Genomic DNA, 23,121 nt, shown 5'->3' on the forward strand with positions numbered 1-23,121 from the left:
CACCCACCCTCTTCTGCTGGGCCCCACAGCTAACAAGCCTTATGAAAAAAGACCATCAGAAGTGTACAACGCGATTGCACCTAATCCTGCCTCGCATCTTTGGGTTGGGTTACAGCTAGCATGTCGGTGCGTCCACTTGGGGACCACGACCGATAAGTGGCTTCCGGCGTCTAGAGAACGGTCAAAAGGAAACAGCAGACAACGAGCCGAGCCGATTTTATTTTGGTTCAAGTGATATGAGGAATCACCATTCAAGGTGATTTTCAAGGGTTTTGCACCGGACCCCACGATTTTTTTAAAATTGTGATTTGGTGTCCGGACTTTGTTCTACGTAATGGGCAGTGGATATTGCAAAATCACCACCATCAATGGTAATGTTCTATATCACCACATCCCATCTCAGCGAATTCTCCCATCATTCGCACGTTTATCTTCTTTTTCATTCACACTCACTCTCTGGTCTATTTGTACCCCTCCGCGACGCGAGGGGAAGGATCAGAAGAAAGTGAATAGAGATTCGAACAGAAGAGGGAGAAAAAATGGCACTAAGTCTTCCTACACCGGCGATCGGGAAGCCCCACCTCCGGCAGCACCGCCAGATGAGGCGGATATCCGCTTCCATATCCGAACAGACCCCCTCCTCCGTCATCCAGACCTCCTCCCCCTCCATCTCCAAGTTTCCGGCCATCGAAGCCCCCGGCGGGTACGGCCTCCCTTTCTTCGGGCCGATTGCCGACCGCCTCGATTACTTCTGGTTCCAAGGGAAGGAGAAGTTCTTCCGATCGCGGATGCAGCGCTACCAGTCCACCGTCTTCCGGACGAACATGCCGCCTGGTCCGTTCATCGCCTCCGACCCCCGCGTCGTAGTCCTCCTCGATGGGATGAGCTTCCCCGTCCTCTTCGACGTCGAGAAGGTTGAGAAGCGCAACGTCTTCACAGGGACCTACATGCCCTCCACCGATCTCACCGGCGGGTTCCGTACCGTCTCCTACCTCGACCCCTCGGAGACTTCTCACCGGAAGATCAAGGGCTTCATCTTCTCCCTCCTCCGTACTCGCCGGGACAGGTTCATCCCCGAGTTCCGCAACGCCGTCAAGGAGCTCTTCACCGAGCTCGAGTCGACGCTCGCCGCCAAGGGCAAGGCTGGGTTCAACTCCCCGAACGAGCAGGCCTGCTTCAACTACCTCAGCCGCGCCTTCCTAGGCCGCGACCCTTCCGGGCCCGGGGGGATCGGGACCGACGGCCCGTCGATCATCAAGAAATGGGTGCTCTTCCAGCTCGGCCCGCTCCTGAGCGTCGGGCTGCCGAAGCCGGTGGAGGAGGTCCTCCTCCACACGTTCCGGCTACCCCCGGCGCTCATCCGGCGGGACTACGACCGGCTCCTGGCGTACTTCCGATCGGCGGGTTCCGCCGCGCTCGACGAGGCGGAGGCTCTCGGGATCGCCCGCGAGGAGGCCTGCAACAACCTGCTCTTCAGCATCTGCTTCAACACGTTCGGCGGGATGACGATCCTCTTTCCGAACATAGTCAAGATGCTCGGGCAAGCCGGGCCGAAGGTCCACCGCGAGCTGGCGAAAGAGGTGCGGGAGGCCGTCGCTTCGTCCGGCGGCGAGCTAACCATGGCCGCGCTCGAGCGGATGCCGCTCGTCCGCTCCGCCGTCTACGAGGTGCTCCGGATTGAGCCCCCCGTCCCGGCGCAGTACGGGAGGGCGAAGCGCGACTTGGTGGTGGAGAGCCACTCGGCCGCGTACCGGATCCGGGCCGGCGAGTTGCTGTGCGGGTACCAGCCGTTCGCGACCCGGGACCCAAGGATCTTCGACGACGCCGAGTCGTTCGTCGTGGACCGGTTCGTCGGGAGCGAAGGGGAGCGGCTGCTAAGCCACGTACTGTGGTCGAACGGGCGCGAGACGGATGAGCCCACCGAGTCGAACAAGCAGTGCGCCGGGAAGGACCTGATGGTGATGCTGGCGAGGTTCCTGGTCGCCGAGTTATTCCTCCGGTACGACTCCTTCGACGTCGAGGTGGCCGCCTCGGCGCTCGGCTCCTCCGTCACCTTCACCTCCCTCCGGCTGGCCACACCGTAATGTGGGCCCCAGCACTTGCGCTTCACCCATGCGGGACTCCGATCTTTTTATCCTTTTTTGTCTTTCCTGTAATTGCGTAAACGTGGTGACGTAGTTATTAAATCTTTAATTGGCTGATTATATTCTGCATTTCTTCTCCCTCTCTCTTTTGTAATACTGTTTTTGTTTTTCCTAAGAGTAGTTAGGATCATACTGTATACAACCAAATTACAAGTTATATTCCATCATCACCAGTTCACCACCACCGTCCATCTTGCTTGATTCCCTCGTCCGTCTGTCCCAAGTGGGATGTGCAAGGGGGCCCGAATATAACAGACAATCGGTTACAGACAATATGACCATGGCCTCAGAGGGGATCTGTCAAATCACTTTAAGAAAGTGATTTGACATCTTGACCGTCCAATGCTTGTGTACATTGTGGACGGTGAACATGTCAGATTACTTTCCGAAAAGTGATGGAAGCCGATGTCTAAGTAATGAATTTATTGAGCATGTCTAGTATTTTTTTTATATGACAACGGAAAACCCTCACCTAGAACCGGGTCTATTATTATTATTAATAATGAATTTATTGACAATATTTTTTTTAAAAAATTTGTTCCCTCCTCCGTTCTTGTTCTTTGTGTAACATATAAAGAAGTACACAAGAGAGAGAACGCATCCAATGTTTGTTAAAACATAAATGTCTTTTTTGTCCTGTGCGACACAAGGGACGAGCCATCAAAAATACTCTAAGGTTCTGTTTGAAAGCCGGAGACTAGTTCTTGTTTTAAATAAATAATTTTTTCATAATTATCGGAAGCACCGTTTTAAGGAAACAAGCGTGCTTGCGATGCAGCTAACCGCTCGCTACACTTCCCCCAAGTGAAGGACGCGGGGAAAACTCATTTGTCATTCGTGGAAAATTAAGAAAGACGCTTCTCACTCGTTTCCTTTTTGTTTTCTTGTATATTTGTTATATATATTAAATCTATTGTCTTTCGCTTCCCTATCATTTCTCCCTCATGACCCACTCGTTTCTTCATCGCTTCCTATACCTTTCCTGTTGCGCTTCTCACACGTTTCCAAAACAAATCCCGCTTCACGCTTTATACTACTTTTTAACACTTGGTTATCCACCTCCCATGCAAGCATCGCTCTCCGTATCCATTTCATGCCCTCATAACCATGGTTTTCTCAATCTGAATCTAAAACTTGACTCGGACCAACCTAAATTGATTCAGTTTCTAGTATGAGTGACTAAAATTGTAGCGTCCTGTAGGTTGATGGGTTCTAATATAAATCGGGTCGGGTATAAACAGCTCAGGTTTTAAACCAACTTGTTTTATAATCAAAATTAATGTTATTTTTTCAAAAAAACTATATAGTAACAAATAAGGGTCTTGCCTCCCTTGTCTGGCAAGATCTGTTAATTAGTGCACGTCAGCTTGTGTTGGGACATTGCAAGTTCGAATCCCAATGATGTAGTTGTATAACTTGTAAGGGTCTACGTAACCCAGCTTTCTTTGTCTTAAAAAAAAAGGCTTGCAAAAATCACTATTCCAAAACATAAAAATGGACAGTAACACTTGGAACGCGATTGGCTTCGGTGGGCATAAGAACGATTTGGGTTCCTAAGTTCTTATAAGGCAGGATTTTTCTGTCCATTGCAAAATCGACGGTATAGCCATCGCCTCATCCACCAAACATGAGTACTGTGGCCACGGTATGAATAGTCTTCACAAGTAGTTCGCATCAAATTACTCGGGCGGTGCTCCTTCCCGCCATCGTCCAACGCCGCACGAGAGCCGTTGGATCATTCGCATTCCCGGCTGTAAATACCCCATCCCCGTCTCTTCATTGGGGAAACAATTTTAGCAAGGAAGCGGGAGACGCCATGAGCGAAACAGAGGAGCGCGCGAATGCTGATATCTCCGAGGCGAAGCCCCAAGAAACCCTAGAAACGGAGGCTGATCGAACGGACGCCGTCCAATCGGAAGGGGAACCTCCTGCGAGCGAGCCCTCGGTGATTCCGGGCGTCGAAAATGGCCACGTTATGGCTTCACTTCTTCCCCAGGAGGACGAAGGGTCGGTGCCGGAGGAGGTACAGGAAACCCTAGTTTCGACTCCCGTCCCGGAAGATTCTGCGGGTTCCAAAGACTCGGATGTGCCGGAAGACGATGCAGAGGGCGGCAAAGAAGTGTCTGCGGACGGCGATTCTCCAGAGAAAACCCTAGAGTATGCGGAGAAGCTGATGGAGGAGGGATCCGATGCTGTGAAGAACAGGGACTACGCATCGGCCGTCGATCGGTTTAGCCGCGCTCTCGAGATCAGGTTTTCTTCGTAACCTTGCACAATTTGTTTAATCTTTATGCCGATAACCTCATTTGGCGAAGAAACTTTCTTGCTAACATTACACTTGAATCGAGCTTCTTTTATGTCTTTGTGAGGCATTTGATTTAATATGTCCGTGGATGCTTCGAGCAATTTTGGTCGTTGTGTCTTCTGAAGACTTTTGTTGTTCAGAGCAGGGCCGGCTGGCCTCTTTGATATTTGAGGCCACCGCCCAAGCCCTCAAATGAAAAAAATATAACGCTTATATTTCACATGCTGAGGGCCTCCAATGACACACTGCACATGCATGCGCCTCATGCTGAGGGCCTCCAATGAAATATGCCTACGGCCTCAACTTCTCTTGAGCCACTCCTTGTTCAGAGAATGAGTTCTTTTGCCTCTGCATGCGTGGTTTAACTAGCGTGCGCCGTGAGGGTTTTACCTTCTTCTTTTTTTGTTAAAATAAAATTGTAACGGCAACCAATTCTTTATCCCTTATATGATCATTTTGCATCTTGAGGGGTTCTATCCACGGAGTTTATTTTAAGCTCTAGAATGCATCCTTTGGTACTTGGACTGATTACTTATTTTCTCTTCCAATTTCTGAATCCGTTATAATGGAATTGCAAGTAACAAGCATGTATGGGTTGGTTTCGACAAAGGCGGCTGCACATCTTTACAATGTTGAGGTTGAAGAATGACATCGCTTGTGTGGTTGTAGGTGTCGAGTTCCTGATCCCAAGATAATGAGCTCTTACCACTTGTGGTTGACTCAAACCCGATACAAGTGGGTCCACACACCAAGATTTGGGCAGGGCCTAATTGAACTGAGTCTTAGCCTTGCGGCACTGGGATGAACCGAACCAACCCAAACCGAACAAACTGCTCACGTTGTGAGCAAGACCTAGCCAATCGCTGAGCCACACGAAGGCCAACTTCAATGCTCACGTAGTGAGCTCGATCAAGATATATAGAGAAGTAAGAGAAGTTTCACAATGAAACTACGACTTCATTTCAAACTTGAATGCTACAAGACGATGCAAGCACCCCTATTTATACTAGTAAGAGGCGGTTCACAAGGATCCTCGCTGCCCTAACAATTTAAGACTAACATTAAAGTTTTTTCTCTTTTCAATAAAGCCCAAAATCCAACCATCACGAAAAACTGAAAACAATAGTTGAATTTAATAGGGTTCTTAAAGGATGCCATTGCCAAGTTCAACAAGTTGGCAACTCATAACGGCATGGTGAAGAGAGGTCTTCACCGACTTTAAGAGTCAGCAATGACTCTACAGGAAGAGGCTTACCAATATGCTATGCAGGCTATCCATTTTATCAACCTTTGAAAATCGAGATTATTTTCTGTTTACAGGGTACATGACTGCAAGAGTGTGGTTCCTGATCTTGGTATGTTGGTTTCTTAATGCCAAATATACTAGTGGTGCGCTTTTGTATGCCTGGACATGCTACATGTTAATTGTAGAATTCCTAAATATGAAGATCACCGAGTCATTTCTATGGGATACAATGGTTGATTTTTTCACACTTCTTTGTTCTAAAATATGGGGATGCAAACGGTTCAGATTTTGGATCCCAAAATACATTTGGAAGTCGGATCGGTTCGGATCCGGGGCAGCCAAAATTTGCAAGAGTCCTTTCCTTAATTTGACCCGTTTGCAACCCTACTAAAATAGCACACAAAGATGTAGATGTCAGAACGAAAGTGTCCTGTAGTTCATATTGTACTAACTTAGTATGGTGTATGACCACTAATGTTGACTTTGTGCATTTGTTTGCTCAGAGTTGGGCGTTTTGGTGAACTTGGCCCAGAGTGTGCTCATACATACTATAAGTATGGATGTGCACTTCTTTACAAAGCACAAGACGAAAATGAGGTGTTAGCTCTTGGTGATGCTGCTACTAAGAAAACAAACTCCATTGAACGTGAAATGCTGGCAAACGGTGAAGGTCCCAGCCACAAAAGCGAGAAAAAAGATGTTAACTCCAGTAACAAATTCGGAAAACAGATCGAAGGTTTGCGTGTCTGTATATATCATTTCTTTCTGCTTCTTACCTAGTACATTTTACACATATCTGGTTTGTTTGCTCACTGTGCAAACATTAAGAGATGCAAGCTAGAATGCATTACACATATCATTGTTTAGTGTAACATAGTTAGGAATAGAAAATCACACACCTTTGGTTGCATCCACCCATCAACTCGAATATCATTTTGTGAATTGTTGGTAACACTGTTATTGTCTGCATCTAGTCATATTCATATTGTGAATGCATGAGGTTGTTCTCTTTGTGAACATATTTCTGTTTGGAGAGAGACAATATGCCCAAGCATGAGCAACGAGGCATCACTATGGTCTGAAACTTAAAAATGACTACATACTGGAATCTAAATATATTAGCATTTTTTAAATAAGTTCTCAACTTCTCATTCCATCTTCTGGATAGTGTTTGTGTTCATGCATTATATGTTTGATGACTTTCATAATTGGCTATTATATTAACTAAATTGCTGATGGATGAATATATTAAGTGCTTGTAAGTGCTCATTCCAGTAATTTACATGATTTACTCATTGGTGTTTTTACTAATTGGCTAGTATCTAAAGTGAAATGTTCATGTTGTTTCTTTTCTTGGTTATTGGTGGTTGACTAGTTGGCATTTCATAGGATGTTCGAGATTCCATTCTAGTTGATTTGTCCCGCTTCACAACTTTATTAGGCCTTTATGTTTAGACGTTGCTTTGTTTGTTATCTACCACATCCTTTCCTATCAGTAGTATTTTTATATTGAATTGATTCTAAATTATTTTTTGAAAATTCAAGCACACTCATAATTGCAATTTGGGAGACCAATAAGTTTGAGTTTTGTATGCTTACGTGTGATTGTTTGCAGTCTAGCTGGGCCTGGTCACCTGTTGCTTGGCCTTGCTTGGTACTCCTAGTACAAGGCTCGAGCTTGAGTCAGGGCTGAGTGACAAGTGAATCTGCCTGTTATCATCTTGATGTCACCTTAGCTTGAGGTCATTTAGAGAGAGAAAAGTCAATCCTGAGCATGTTATCATACAAGCAGACTAGACTTCATGGGCTTGGATTGGCTCAACTTAGGCATATTTGTTACATAAAATTGTGTGGTCCATTAACTTACGAAAACACAAAGTTTGGGACGATTTCTATTCTATTTGGAGTATGCTTGTAGAAGACTATCTCATTAAGTAATTCCAATCAAGGTTATAAGTATCGTATCGTTACCTGTATCGATCAGGACCAAAATAAGATATGTATCGTATCATAAAAAGTTATAATTTTTTAATAAAATTTTAAAAATCATGAAAATTTAAAAATAGCAAAAATTATAAAAAATCACTACACATGAAACAATGATACAACAACAACAACAACAACAACTACGCCTTCATCCCAAAACAATTGGGGTCAGCGATATGAACCAAAAAAGAAATTCATTTTGGGTCTTCCACATGAATCCTTTTCCTCCAATCATTTCTATCCAACGCCATGTCCTCGGTGAGGTTCAAAGCATTCATATCCTTTCCTATCATCTCCATCCAAGTCTTCCTAGGCCTACCCCGACCTCTTTTAACTAATATATTTTCCCATTTCTCCAACCTTCTAACTGGAGCATCATTAGGCCTTCGCCGAATATGTCCAAACCACCGTAAACGATTCTCTCGCATCTTATTTTCAATTGGTGCAACACCTACCTTCTTACGTATCTCTTCGTTCCGAATCTTATCTTTTATTGTATTTCCACACATCCATCTAAGCATCCGCATCTCAGCTACACTCATTTTTTGAATATGATGTCTCTTGGCAGCCCAACATTCCGTACCATATAGTAAAGCGGGTCTAATAGTCGTCCTATAAAACTTTCCCTTCAACCGCAATGGCATTCTACGATCGCACAGCACTCCAGTAGCACTTTTCCATTTCATCCACCCAACCTTTATCCTATGATTTACATCTCCATCAATTTCTCCATACTTTTGAATGATGGATCCCAAATATTTGAAATAATCATTCACCGGTATATCTTGCTCACCAAGCTTCACTACACTCCCATCACTACTTCGTTGCTTACTAAACCGACATTCCATATATTCAGTCTTACTCTTACTCAACTTAAAACCTCTAGCTTCCAATGTCTGTCTCCATAATTCTAACTTAGCATAAAATTACACATGAAACAATGATAAATTTCACAAAATACAACCATAAAATTACATATGAAACATTTATGTATCTATGAGTTGCATAAGACATCATCAAACATCAACTATCTCACAAGAACAATTCAAAATATTAAATATCATGCAATTAAGAACATGCCACAAGGCTCATACTTTCATATTACATAAACAAAAATATTATGACAATAGATGCATTCGACTTTTTAATCAGTTTTCACTCATTACTTAAGTGCACCATTGTCATGCCAAATCATTTGATGTTATCTTTATTGGAGGAATGTGAAGCCTGATTTTTACCTTGATATAAATCTCTAATTTCCACGGATGGTAAGTTGGCGGGGGGTTGTAGGGGGCAACACCCCCGAGGTGGGATTTTTTTAGAGGGTAGCTTTGTAGTTTTATTCATAATAAAGATTTTTTACCTTAACCCATTTCCTTGAGTGAAAAAATAGTGGAAATGCACTTTTACTTTAGCAAAACGCAAAAGTCTTATTCCTTGCACACGGATCGGCCTTCAAATCGCTCTCATGAGTCCTAAGGTGTATGGATGCCTCTCTAATTACTTTTACACAAATGAGGGAGTCGGTCCTCAAGAGGTCTTTAAAACCCAAAACTGAAAAATTATGATTTGGCTTTTTTTTAAGTATGTTGAACTTGTATCGTACGATACACCCCTCATTGTACGATACGATGTAGGCATGTATCATTCGATACATACGTTACAACTATGATACAAACTCGTATTGCAATACGAGTGTCTTGTATCAATATTTCTTATAGATTGTACCGTATTGTACAATACATACACCATTCTTCTTATTTGGGTTGGTTTATGAGTTACAACTCTTGGTAGCAGCTTTGAGACTGTGCGAGGGCTTGGTAGAGCTTTGCAGACATCTTTATGCTTACGGTGGTGAAGGACTTTGTTGACATCATTTAGTAGCTTAACCAGATGAGCTCGAGGCCATAAAACTTAAGCCAACACAGACTTGGATAGCTGGTCTCGACGAGGTTTATATCTATGAACATGTGAGCTTTCACAAAAAGAAAAAAGATCCACCTCAGTACTGGGCCTTTAGGTTATACATTTCAAAGGTCACTGGTGTAAGTCCCATTGATTCACCTTTATAGTGTAGAAAGCTCTTGTTAATAGAAAGTAAGGGGCTTGAGCTCAGTTAAGCCAAGCTTGAACTTCAGCTTCTATCAGTGAACATGAACATAGTTCTTCAAGTTTGGGATGGCATGAGCATGCACAACCTGAGTTTAATTTTTTCTCAGCTTGTGTTATGTTCTAGCTTGAGTTTTGCTCAAACTAGCTTGTTCAAGTTTGGAATGGCTCAGCACCAATATCTTGATATTATAACTGTGACTTGGAAAACCAATTTAAAAAGTAAAAAGCCATGATATTTTCAAGAACATTGTTAAAATGAAAATATCTGAGTTCAAACGTCTTGTTATGCACTGTAATATTGATATTGTATATTTTCAATTTTTCCCCTTCTGAATAGTCATGATATGGTCATCTTAGGCTGATCTTTTTGTATGTAGCAGCTGCTTTAAGTATGATCTTATTATTCTTTATCTTTTCACATTTTAGAAACTTTAGTACTTTTTCTTTTACATTTTGCAAAAAAATTATTTGTAAAACCTGCTATTTTCTTATTTCCATGTTATTTTTATGATTTTTTTAAAATGCTGAGATACTTTATCATGTGCATGCTTGGGGTCAGGTATGTTTAGTATGTAAAACCCAGGATAGCCCTTGTGCCGCATTCAAGGTGGCTAGTTGTTGTCAGGATTTAATCAGTGAAATTTTCATACTTTTTTGTTTGACTGGGACATATTGCACACACATAGTCCTGATCATCTTTTTGCTTCTGAATGTGTACTTGGAAACATACATTTGCACACATCTGGTCATGTTTCTTTAAGAATTGTTTGTTTCCTAAAGAAAAATTGACTTGTAGATGAACATGCATGTGTTGGAATAGTTCTATTCTTGTCAAGGAATACTGATAAAGTCATTTTAACTTGAGTGTTAAAAGACCAGGATGCTGATGACAAAGAAAATGAGAATGGACAGAATGAGGAAGATGTAGAAATTGGAGAAGAAGAGACTGATCTGGATCTTGCATTTAATATGTTAGACATTGCTAGGGTGATTGCTGAAAAGAATGTCTCAGGTGATACCATGGAGAAAGTAAATATTATTTCAGCACTTGGAGATGTCTCACTGGAAAGAGGTAAGTTGATAGTTTAAAGCGTGCTTGTGCAAGTATCCGAACTTTGAAATGCATTGGTTGAATCAGATTATTTCTGTTGTTATTTCAGAGGATATTGGGACCTGTTTGGAGGACTACAAGAAGACTCTCTCTATGCTGGAACATCTTGTTGAACCAGACAGCCGCCTTCTTGCTGAAATGTATCCACTGACTTTTCTTCTTTCTGAAATATATTAGCACATTCCTTTTTAACAAACATTTGTATTGGCATCTTGTCGTGCTCTTTTGTTGAACAACGATCAAACTTCTAGATGCTTTTCTATCTTTTTTTTCACCTTTTCTTTTTTACCATTTTGTATTAGATGTGTGCGAGGTTTTTGTAGGAGTTCGTTTGATAATTTCAAAATAATCTTGATAACCTTTGCACTTAACTTTTTATAAACTTTTGGAAATGAAATATTACAGTATCAATTTTAAGTAATCATGATATCCAAAAGCTTCCCCATTTTTTCAAACCCCATTTTTTTTGGGATGAAGGCGTAGTTGTTGTTGTATGATATCCAAAAGCTTGAGTTGGTAGAATTCCTGTTGCTTGGAGCCAACTTTGAACTTTATGGGACTTAAATTCGTTAGGCGTATGTTCTGTGGTTTGATGGCTTGAAGTCAATGTTTCATGTCTTTGACCAGCAGACTGTATTGGGTGCATTTTAATTGCTGCAACCGTGCATGTGTATCTTTTAAGTTGGCTTTTTTTTGGGGTCAAAACTCATAAAGAGCATCAGCCAACTAACTTCATTGCCAGGTCCTGAATTGAACCACAGTTGCAACTTGCAAGAGTTGCATTTTGAATCTCAAAACTGATGACTGAGGTAACATGTCCCCATATATTTAAGGGAGGTTTTCATATGGAGACCCATCTTTTGCCCTATATTTTAAAACAGATGTATGTTTTCAAAAATGACACTTTGAGACCCATTTTTTGAAGAAACAGACAAAGAAAAGGAAGATCCGAAGTTGGTTTCTGACACCAAGACAAATGGAAACGTTATGGTGAATATGAAATGTCTTTGTAAATCTTTTTCTGACAAGGACATTATTAGCTCCATGTTAGTACATAAGAAGGGAAATTTAGTATATTTACTAAGTGAAACTAATAGTTTACCTATGATATCCTGACTTGACAGGACTTAGGTCCCTGAGGTATAAGATGGTTCCCTATATGAAAATTCATGATATTTAATTTTGAATGTAGTTTGAATTTGATTGCCATGGACTTGAGGTTGCTGTACATAGTTTAATAACTCGCCGGGTTGACCCCGTGACTCGGTTGACTTGGCCAAGATCGCCCAGTCACTGGGTCAAAAAATGTGTTGAACTCGGTTTTTACAACACTCGGCGGACAAGTGCATATATATACATATATAATATATTTTATATATAAATACATACAACAACAACAACAACAACAACAACAACAACAACTACGCCTTCATCCCAAAACAATTGGGGTCAACGATATGAACCAAAAAAAGAAAATCATTCTGGGCCTTCCATAAGAATCCTTCTCCTCCAATCATTTCTATCCAATGCCATGTCCTCGGTGAGGTTCAAAGCATTCATATCCTTTCCTATCATCTCCATCCAAGTCTTCTTAGGCCTACCCCGACCTCTTTTAACTAATATATTTTCCCATTTCTCCATCCTTCTAACTGGAGCATCATTAGGCCTTCGCCGAATATGTCCAAACCACCGTAAACGATTCTCTCTCATCTTATTTTCAATGGATGCAACACCTACCTTTTTACGTATCTCCTCGTTTCGAATCTTATCTTTTATTGTATTTTCATACATCCATCTAAGCATATGCATCTCAGCTATATATAAATACATACAGTATATAAAATATAAAATAAATATTATGTATATTAAATATAAAAATATAGTTATACATGTATTAATAAAATTGTACATTAAATATATTATAAAAAGTATTATATAATGCATATTATATATAATATATTGGTAAAATACTATAAAATATAAAGTTAACATGACCCGGCTGAGTCACTGAGTTGACCCGGCCGAGTCATGAGTCACTCAAGGATGAGCCGAGTGATGAGTCACTGGGTTTTAAAACCATAGCCTGTACTTGGTTTGAATCACCATATGTGGAAAGCTGTGCTATTCATGGTATGCCTACTATGTGGGCCACTTTTTATCTAGATATATACTTGTGCAATTTTGTTGTTTAATCTCAAGTATTGGTGTTAGAATAATTTTAGAGCATGGCCACCTTCTCAGTCTCATAACATCAGCAGGCCTTTACTTCAGGAGAATCGATTAAAAATGGTATTTGAGGGGAATCTCAGTTATATTTTTTGAAAAGAGCTTTTCTTGTTGTTCTGTTCTTTAGAATTGCCTTTATCCCAATAAATTGATAATAACATGATATGTAGTAACTTGCTTTTGATGAAGTCTACAATTTGTTTTGTGATTTTCTGGTTGGTAGCCTGAGCATGGATTCAAATTGAGAATTCTGGTAATACAATTTTGCTTTGATTGATTTTCTTGTTGTTTGTTTGTTGTTGTTGTTGTTGATTTCAAAGAGCATGATGTTGCCTTTTAATTGATTTTAGAGTCTAAGAAAACAATACATGATTCTGTTTTTCTTTTTCTTTTTTCCTTTTCTATAAACAGTTGACCTTTTACAAGGACATTCATGTGTACTTGGTTGTATTTTGTGAAAAAGCCACTCATTTTAAGTATTGGCCTGAGTAGGTTCATTGATTTGCTTTTTCCACCTTGCAAATTTTCATTAGTGTGGCAGGAGGAGGAAAATGAAAGTCATGTTCCATGATTATAGTAGCAGTTGCGCAAAGTGCCTACTTGCTTTTTATTTGAAGCTGAAAGTTTGCTGCAACATGTAGATGCCAGATGTTTTCTGCATGTCCTGCAAGATACTTGAATCTCTGTGTCTTATTCCTAATTTACTTAATCTGTTTGAATGCTCGCATCCTTGACCCTGCTTTTAGACATTTCAAGTTATGTATGGCGCTGCAGATGGACAACAAGATTAAAGATGCTATGGTGCATTGCAAGATGGCTATTTCGGTTTGTGAGGCTAGATCTCAACGACTGAAGGTTGAAGTCGATAAGACATCTGATAATTCTACTTTAAAGAAGGAAGAGGAGATTAAAACCCTTGATGAACTGCTAGTTGATCTCAATGCAAAGGTGAGTAGATTTTTTCTCTTTGGTTCTAATATCTGGGTGAACATTTTTGTATGGCCTTCTGAACATTTCGACATCAGGCAGCTGCCTTTGATTCTGTATCATAGGAAGTTCCCATTGTTTTTATTTTTAATTTAAAAAGTTTGGAGACGTATTGTTTTGGGGAACTTAACCAGGAGTTCCTGATGCATTAAATATTTTATGTTTGATTTCTAATATCTGATATGTGAGTCATTCTTAGTGTCACGGGCTAACTTTCCAAGGCCAAATTTTTCGCATTTCAAGCCAAGGAAGCCCCGTGCGGCACTAGGCCTCACGACCTAGTCAGCCTCACAGCACGTGTTTTCCACACGTAACTTTCTTACCCAGCGGAACGTCAACTTAACAAGCTCTTCTTTTCAAGAGATCCTTCCGAACATGGTCCATTGTGCGTCTGATAGCCACTTACGTGCATAGCCGTCCCATACCGGTTAGCACCTTCAACCACCAAGCCAAACGTGCCTTACCGCTCCCACAAGCAAGCGCACGTTGACAAGGGCTGAAACGTGCCTTCACAGCACTACCGACTTAACCAACATCCAACGCGGGTCATGGGGAGCATAACACATCCCAAAGCCTTTACCGATGCATGTCATGTCTTCAACCATCATGGCAAGCCACCTTTCCTCAAGCCCAACCATCCGAGCCAACAACGCACGGATGCCTTAGCCTCGCGTGCCATGGAGCAGATAGCAGCCCCATGGGCACGCCCCCAACATAACCTCACCATAGAAGGGACAAGATCTTTCGACCCCCAGTCCGCAGACCAGTTGATGATTATTTGCCATAGCGAACAGCACCACCCAAACTCGTTCGCCGGCGTTGTGCACTCACTTGCACAACCCCATGCCACTTGGCATGGTTGGGACCGCATCGCCGCACCAAGGGCCGCCTGCCTACGCACCCAAGGTCTTTGCCTATGCCCCATGGGGGATTTGAACTACACACGGACACCCCCATGCACTCCCAGTGCTGCCCGTGCGATATAGGGGGTGCCTATGCCAAACTGCTGCAACATGTGCCAAACAGCTCAAACATGAGGTCCCCTATATAGGTGTTTTAGGAGCCAGGCCCCTGCCAGCAATAGGAACCCGAATAACACTTGGGGAACCATAAATTTCTCAACTTCGGAATTCTTCAAATCCGCCTTCACCCACGTGTTCCCCATAGTCGATTTACACGGTGAATCTTCGATCTTGGCCCCAAACAACTTCAAATGCTCATTGGATTATCGCCTCAAAGATTATGCACGCAACTGTGCCCACACTGTGCACATTGCTGCACATGCCAAGCTCCGACCATGCTCACCGCAACTACATGCCCACCGCATGCTGTGCATCGCAGGCCGCATGCACCACGCACAACAATGGTCTGTGCAACACACGACACCACTGTTATGCATGTGCACCAAACTCTGCACACATGGGCAAGGCATGTTTGCCACGGGGTTAGCCCGACTGCCTCATGCACGCCGCAACCAACCAATCCATCACTCTTGGGGCACTTCCACCGCACTACACACACATCCATGCATTTGTTGCCGCATCTGCACTGCACCACACCAGGCACATGCCACACTCCTTGCACAGTCCTGTGCCCCACTCCAGCACACGACACCATCTGTGGCATGCACGTGCCTCTTATGAATGTGCATCGCACCTTGCCAGTGCACATGTCACACACTCCTTTCACTGTCCAGTGCCAAGCTCAGGCACATGCCAAAATCAGTGACATGCACACACCTTTTTCAGCACCTGCGTTGCACCAACCCGTGCACACGCCACACCCCTTTGCATAACCCAGTGCCAAGCTCAGGCACACGGCACTATTAGTGGCATGCACACGTCTCTTCAACCCCATGCACCGCACCAAGTCCCATACCTATGGCACGTTGCAAGGCTCTCCGAGATTTTGGGTGCAACACTTAGTCTGTCTAATCTTATTGTTATTTGTTCAGGTCCTCATCTTTTCTATATATCACTGTTATTTTTGCATTTAGATCAGAGTGTTGCATGGGTCTGATCACCAATATGATATTGCTATTTTTATTCTTAGCAAGCAACAGGATTTAATACTTTTTTGTCAAGTATCTTGGTTAAATGATCTTATGGTTTGTGCCAGTGAAATGACAAGCAAGAGAAATCTCTTTAAAAGGTAAAAGAGTTTGTGAAAGCAAGTGTAAATGGTTACATGGTTTACAAGATTCAAGATGAGAAATTAAAAAAACTGACCTGTCTAAGGTATGACAGTGTATATAAGAGTCCACTTGTTCCCTACATGAGCCAGGCAAGGCCATGAATCAGCCAGCTCAAACCATGGTAGCCTATGCATATTGGTTCTGTTGAAAATTTGTGAATGGAGAAGTGATGCAGAGCAGGATGGACCCGGATCCATACAGCGTGACCCAAGCCGGGGATCGGATTTATGTTAAAAATAAAATTGTATTCAAATACCCAATAAGGGTATTTTTGTCTTTTATCATATAGTACAGTCCACTAGGGACTGAAATGTAATTTAGCATTGTTTTAAATAAACTGCCCAACAGTCTTATTTATGATCGTTAGGCACAACAGTCATAATAATGACTGTTGGAAGGCAGTCCAAAGAGCTGGACTGCCTCTCATGTGCTGGAGTGAGGCTCTATAAATGGAGCCTTACTCCCTTGTTATTCCTCAATGCTTTTAGAAGCATTTAAGAGTTTTCTTTGGAGTTTTTTTCCATCTTATAGGCTTGTATGCCTCTTGTTTGGTATTTTTATCTCTTTTGAGATTGGAGAGTTTATTAAAAGCCCTTTGTTGGCATTGTGTTTGTTTCACTATTGTTTCATTACATGGTATCAGAGATAGACTCTTAAAAGAAGGAGAATCTCGTGAAGGAAGTGTTCTTCGATCATTAATCATTCTCTATCTCCTTCATTCTAAACTCAAGTATTCATTATGGGAGAAAGAAAGTTCGCCACCGTCATCACCGGCAAACTCAATGAAAACAACTACTTGACATGGGGGACGATTATGGAGAATCATATCAAAGGAAAAAAATTTGTGGGGTTTTGTTAGTGGTTCTACTAGTGAACCACAACTCAAATTGACTAGAAGAGAAAGAGATCAAGTCAAAGCCTTGTCCGAAGAAGAAAAAGAAAAAGCCTTGGAAGAATACCAAAATAAATTGAAAGATTGGGAGGCAAGCAATGCACAAATACTCTCATGGCTTATGAATACTATGGAGTTCAAGATCACCACCAATATCATCAAATTCAAGAAGGCATGTGACACATGGAGCTTTCTAAGAAGTACCTTTATCCAGAAGGATATGGCTAGACTTTATTATCTCCAAGACAAGGTACGTAATTCAAAATAAGGAGATAAAAGTGTAAGAGATTTTTACGGTATTTTATCTCCTATTTGGGATGAATTAGTCACGTTGGAACCAAAATGGGAAGGTTCGGCTATTGATATGAGAAGGACCCAAATCGAAAGAGAAAATCTTTTCTCTTTTCTTTATGGTCTTCGACTGGAATTTAAGCAAGTAAGATTTTCCTTACTTCATTAGGATCACTTCTCCTTCTATAAGTGCCTTGCTTAAATTTGTCAAGAAGAGACAAGACTTGGAATGCACAAGTCTAATGATGAGGTCCTTGCCATGGCAAGACCCGACAATTTTGTGAAAACATATAAACCACCTCACTTTGAGAATAAATTCAATGGGGAAGGACACAATGGAGGAGGATACAAAGGAAAAATTATTTGTCATCATTGTAAGGAACCCAAACATATAAGACCAAAATGTCCCAAATTTAAAAAGGTGTCCGTCTTAAGTGAAGAACCTCAAGAATCAAGAAAAGGGGGCAACTTCAATGAATTAAATCTTGCTCAAATAGCAGAAGTCGTCTCACAACTTCTTACCTTCTACATCTGGAGCTGCCATCTCTTTCTCGTCTCCTCCAGGTAAGACCTCTTGGATTCTAGACTCAGGTGCTTCTTTTTACATGACTCATAATGAGTCTCTATTATCCGATTGCACTAAATCATATTTCTCATCTGTGTCAACTGTCGATGGTACCTCTTTAAAAGTCAAAAGCTTAGGAAACTTTGATGATATTTCAAAAAAATTCTTTGTTCCAAAAGTGAGTCATTCTCAAACTGGATTTAAATCTTTTTTCGGTCTCTCAAATTACTGACTATGGTTGTAAAATATTCTTCTCATCTAAGGCGTGTTGGGTGCTGGATCTCCAGTCAGGGAAGTTGATTGGGCAAGGCCATAGACGAAGAGACATTTACTACATGGATTTTCTGTGTTTACCAAAATACTTATCTTGTAATCATGTCAAAGACATTAATATAGATCTTTGGCATAAAAGATTAGGACACTCAAGTATATCCAAATTATTTTTTTTCATTTTTGGAAAAATTTTGTAAATATAAAAAATTTGTATGTGAAGATTGTATACTTGGAAAAATGCAAATGATACCTTTTGGGTCTAGAACCTCTGTGACACATAAAAAATTTGAATTAGTGCATTTGGATGTGTGGGGTCCCGCTCCTGTTATATCAAAAGGTGGTTATTCGTACTATGTTACATTTATAGATGATTTTAGTAGACATTACTTGGATTTACTTTCTAAAACTCAAATCCAAAGTTTTTTTATGTTTTAAAAACTTTCATAATCTAGTTAAAAATCAATTTAAAACAAATATTAAAGTCTTCTGCTCTGACTCTGGGGGAGAGTTTCTTTCAAATGAATTTCAATTATATCTAAAAAGTCATGGAATTGTGCATAAAAAATCATGCCCTAGGACACTTCAACAAAATGGGATTTCTGAAAGAAAACATCGTCATATCATTGAAACTACTAGAACTCAATTTATTTCAAAAGAAGTTCCAAAGCAATTTTGGGCTGAAGCTGCCCTAACTGCAGTCTATCTAATAAATATAATGCCTTCTCAAACTTTGGAAAACAAGTCTCTTATTGAAAAACTCTTTAAAATTTCTCCTGATTTAAAAAGGCTAAGGGTATTTGGTTGTAAATGCTTCGTGCTTCTTGAAAAATATAGCAAACTCTCTCCTAAAGCCATAAAATGTGTCTTTCTTGGTTATGCTGATAATAAAAAAGGATATCGATGTTATGATAAAACAAATGATAAACTCTATGTTTCTAGAAATGTTACCTTTCTAGAAAATGACAATGGATTTGATTTTGAAGTTCCTAAGGAAGAATCCGAGTATGCTTTCTTATTTGATTTGTTACCCAATAAAGGTATTAGTAATGATATTGAAACCTTCAAGTCTATTAATGACTCAAGTAGTGAACCATCTCAAGATCTTCTTCAATACTCTAGACGAAATACTTGGGAACATCCATGTGCCCTTGACAGATATAATCAACTAATAAATACTAAAGAAACTAGTGTTAGAAGGTCAGAACGAACACATAGGCCTCCAAGTAGGTTTGTCTCATACGAATCCTTACCAAACTACAGGGCATGTCTTTTAGCCATTCATTCCTATCATGAACCATCCAATTATAACGACGCCAAAAATATAAACGAATGAGTTGAAGCTATGAAAATTGAATTAGATGCATTACACAAGGCTCGCACTTGGGCAATTCAACCTCTTCCTATCGGAAAGAAGACAATAGGGTGTAGATGGGTGTTTAAAATTAAAACAAAAAGTGACGGGTCTCTTGAGAGATATAAAGCAAGACTTGTTGCAAAAGGATATTCTCAAGAATATGGTATAGATTATGGAGAGACCTTTGCCCCAGTAGCTCGTATGACTACAATTAGAAATCTAGTTGCTATAGCATTCATTCGAAAATGACCGATATATCAGTTAGATGTTAAAAATGCATTCTTGAATGAAAACTTAAATGAAGAAGTATACATGGATCCTCCCCCTGGTCTGTCTATTAAAAAAGGCATGGTCCTTCATCTTTAAAAAACCCTATACGGGCTTAAACAAGCCCCTAAAGCAAGGTATGATCTGTTAAGTGGTACAATATTAAAACTTGGATTTAAATCTTGTTACACTGACACTGCTCTTTTTGTGAGATCTACAGGAACCTCATTGATCATTCTTCTTTTGTATGTTGATGATATGATTGTCACAGGGAATGATCAAAAGGAAATTGAAGATATTAAAATTTTGCTTAAAAAATCCTTTGATATGACTGATCTTGGTTTTTTGAGATACTTTTTAGGAATTGAAGTAGCCTACTCACCAAGAGGATACATTTTATCTCAAATCAAGTTTGCAGCTGATATTGTTGAGCGTTCAGGAATCAGATGATCCTCCTAAAGTAATAAATGCAAAAATGCGAGTTGAAGATGGAGTATTATTAGATGATCCAACCCCTTATCGACAACTTATTGGATCATTGATGTACCTGTCCATTACAAGGCCAGATATTGCGCATGTCGTATATTCTGCAAGTCAATTTCAACATACGGCCACAACCGTCCACATGAGTGCAGTATTAAGAATAGTTTGATACATCAAAAAAACTATATCCAAATGACTATTCTTATCCTCTTCCTCATCTTTTAAGTCTTATTTTTTACACTGATTCTGACTGGGGAGGAGATCTCAATAACCGTCACTCAACTACTGACTTTTGTGTGTTTTTAGGTGATTCTCTCATTTCTTGGCGATGCAAAAAAACAACAGAAAATATCTTTATCCTTTACGGAAGCTGAGTACAAGGCAATGACTACTACAACCACTAATGTTGTGGGGATGAGAGCACTGCTTTCCGATATGGGTGTTGATGTCTCAGAACCTTCAAAGCTATGTTGTGATAATAAAAGTGCCATGTATATAGCCAACAATCACACATTTCACGAGCAAACAAAACACATTGAGATGGATTGTGTCACTAGGTTCACGAAGAATATTTGAAGGGGACTATTATATTGCCATATGTCCAGTCCAAATTTTAGATTGCAGACTTCTTCACCAAAGCTCTTCCACTTCCTCAATTTTTGCATCTTCTTAGCAAACTTTCGGTGATTTCCCCATAAGTTTGAGGAGTGTTAAAAATAAAATTGTATTCAAATACCCGATAAGGGTATTTTTGTCTTTTATCATATAGTACAGTCCATTAGGGACTGAAATGTAATTTAGCATTGTTTTAAATAAACTGCCCAACAGTCATATTTATGACTGATGGGCACAACAGTCAAAATATGACTGTTGGGAGGCCGTCCAAAGAGGTGGACTGCCTCCCATGTGCTGGAGTGAGGTTCCCTTGTTATTCCTCAATGCTTTTAGAAGCATTTGAGGGTTTTCTCTCGAGTTTTTTTCCATCTTATAGGCTTGTATGCCTCTTGTGCTGTTTGGTATTTTTATCTCTTTTGAGATTGTATTTGGTCCATTAGTGACCAACCTTAAGTGAGTTTATTAAGAGCGGGAATAATAAGAAAAAAAGATGAGGAGATTGGAAGAAGAATTGCAAGCATTTTGATAGTTCGGTTTGCATTTTGTCTTTTATATGATTCATCAAGCAAATGATGGGTAGGAATACTAATATTACCTTTCATTATCTCTTGTATATTACATTTGCTAGTTTCAGATTCGTTCAAATCTTCTCTTTTATAATTCAAGATTGGAACATGTCTTAGCCTTTTGGGTGGTGTTTGTTGATGGCTGTCCCTCTGCATCTCTGAGGAAGGGAGGGAAGGAGGGAGTTATTCAAAAATGTCAGAAAGGTGATGAAGTTTTATTTTTTAATGACCAGCTGGTGTTAGGCAGACCCCTACCAGTTACACTAGACCATTGGGTTTTGAACCTGCAACGTCCCAACAGAAGGTGATGCCCACCAGCTGCTCCTACCAGACAAGCGGACAGAAGTTGCCAAAATACAAGGGGGCAAGTCAAAGTAAGAAATGAGCAGAAAGGAAACATCATATAGAAGGAGAAGAACCTTTTAGTTGCAATTTGGATTACTTTCAACAATGATAGCTACATTTGAAAGATGGAGGATTCAACTACTATGGAATGACTAAGTAGGTCCAGAACTCAAATGCATAGAGAAATTTCAAAGCAATGCAAGTTCCATGGACTTCAGGAACAGGAAGGAGACACTATGTTGCTATGTTCCGAGCGACTCGGTGGTCCATCTGGAACCACTTTCTAACGCTTTCACTGAAACATGTTTACACATGCATGGCTGCATGCACATCTTGAAACTATTGATTTCTGATTCCTAGTCCAATAAGTTGCTACATTGTATTTATTTGTCTAAATGTTCCTTTTTGTGGGATTTTGTTCTTGAGAGAATACATCAGTGATGTATGGTTCTTTGCAGCTAGAAGATCTCCAAGAAATGCCGTCCTTTCCAACCTTGGCAGAAATCATGGAAAATTTTAAAACAGATGCTCCAATTAAGAAAACCGGTGAGCCTTCCACAGTTGTAACAGAGACAATTACCAAATCCAGTGGTGCGGATATGCCCACGGCATCTGCTGGTGGTGCAAGTAGTCAGGTTGTGCATCTTGGCGTTGTTGGGAGAGGTGTGAAGCGTGCTGCTCCCATACCTATCAGTAAGCCTGAATTGCCATCAAAGAAACCTGCAGTCTCATCTCCGGAGAGAGCTGATGGTGTCAGTGAAGCACCGGATCCTAGTGTCCAAACTTCAGAATCAAAGTAAACAATAAGCAAGTTTTTGTGTTCAGTGGCTCGAGATTCTGAGAATCAGGAGTTGGAGCAACATGAACGATTTTTGGGAGAAGGAAAGCAATGAACATGAAAAAAACAAAGCTAGGGTCTTGGTTCTCAGGGTTTGTGACGAATGCTGCTGGTGCTTTGGTGTCTCGGTGGTTGATTCGTGAGACTGGATTTAGCTTTTTAAAATGTATTGATGTTAGGATGCTGTAAAACTAACCCGTGTTTGTTTATGGTAAAATTTGAGATTCTTGTTTTAATTGAAGGAAATTCACTATTTGTTAGGCCTCATCAGTATATTTTACTGTAGACGTTCAAATGAAAAACGCATTAGCAATTTTGAAA

At 40.7% G+C, this 23,121-nt stretch overlaps 1 protein-coding gene across 1 annotated transcript; it reads left to right on the plus strand.

Annotated features, from left to right (window-relative positions):
* Window positions 1-401: 401 nt before the first annotated feature.
* Window positions 402-23,121, plus strand: LOC149841873 (uncharacterized). Its single transcript, XM_090000538.1, has 7 exons — window positions 402-2,080; window positions 3,813-4,397; window positions 6,199-6,431; window positions 10,668-10,865; window positions 10,954-11,044; window positions 13,877-14,078; window positions 22,421-23,121. Exons 1-7 carry the CDS (start codon window positions 540-542, stop codon window positions 22,760-22,762), a joined length of 3,192 nt encoding a protein of 1,063 aa, XP_089856664.1. The 5' UTR covers window positions 402-539; the 3' UTR covers window positions 22,763-23,121.

The sequence above is a fragment of the Nuphar pumila genome, chromosome 3 (genome assembly GCF_984573655.1).
Source record: "Nuphar pumila chromosome 3, dmNupPumi1.hap1.1, whole genome shotgun sequence".
Lineage (NCBI taxonomy): Eukaryota > Viridiplantae > Streptophyta > Magnoliopsida > Nymphaeales > Nymphaeaceae > Nuphar > Nuphar pumila.

Bases quoted from the DNA above. Each gene is read 5' to 3' on its own strand.
- LOC149841873 (XM_090000538.1), top strand. From the start codon at position 540: ATGGCACTAAGTCTTCCTACACCGGCGATCGGGAAGCCCCACCTCCGG. The intron at 4,398-6,198 runs GTTTTCTTCGTA...TTGTTTGCTCAG, and splicing joins AGCCGCGCTCTCGAGATCAG to AGTTGGGCGTTTTGGTGAAC. The intron at 10,866-10,953 runs GTAAGTTGATAG...TTGTTATTTCAG, and splicing joins AGATGTCTCACTGGAAAGAG to AGGATATTGGGACCTGTTTG.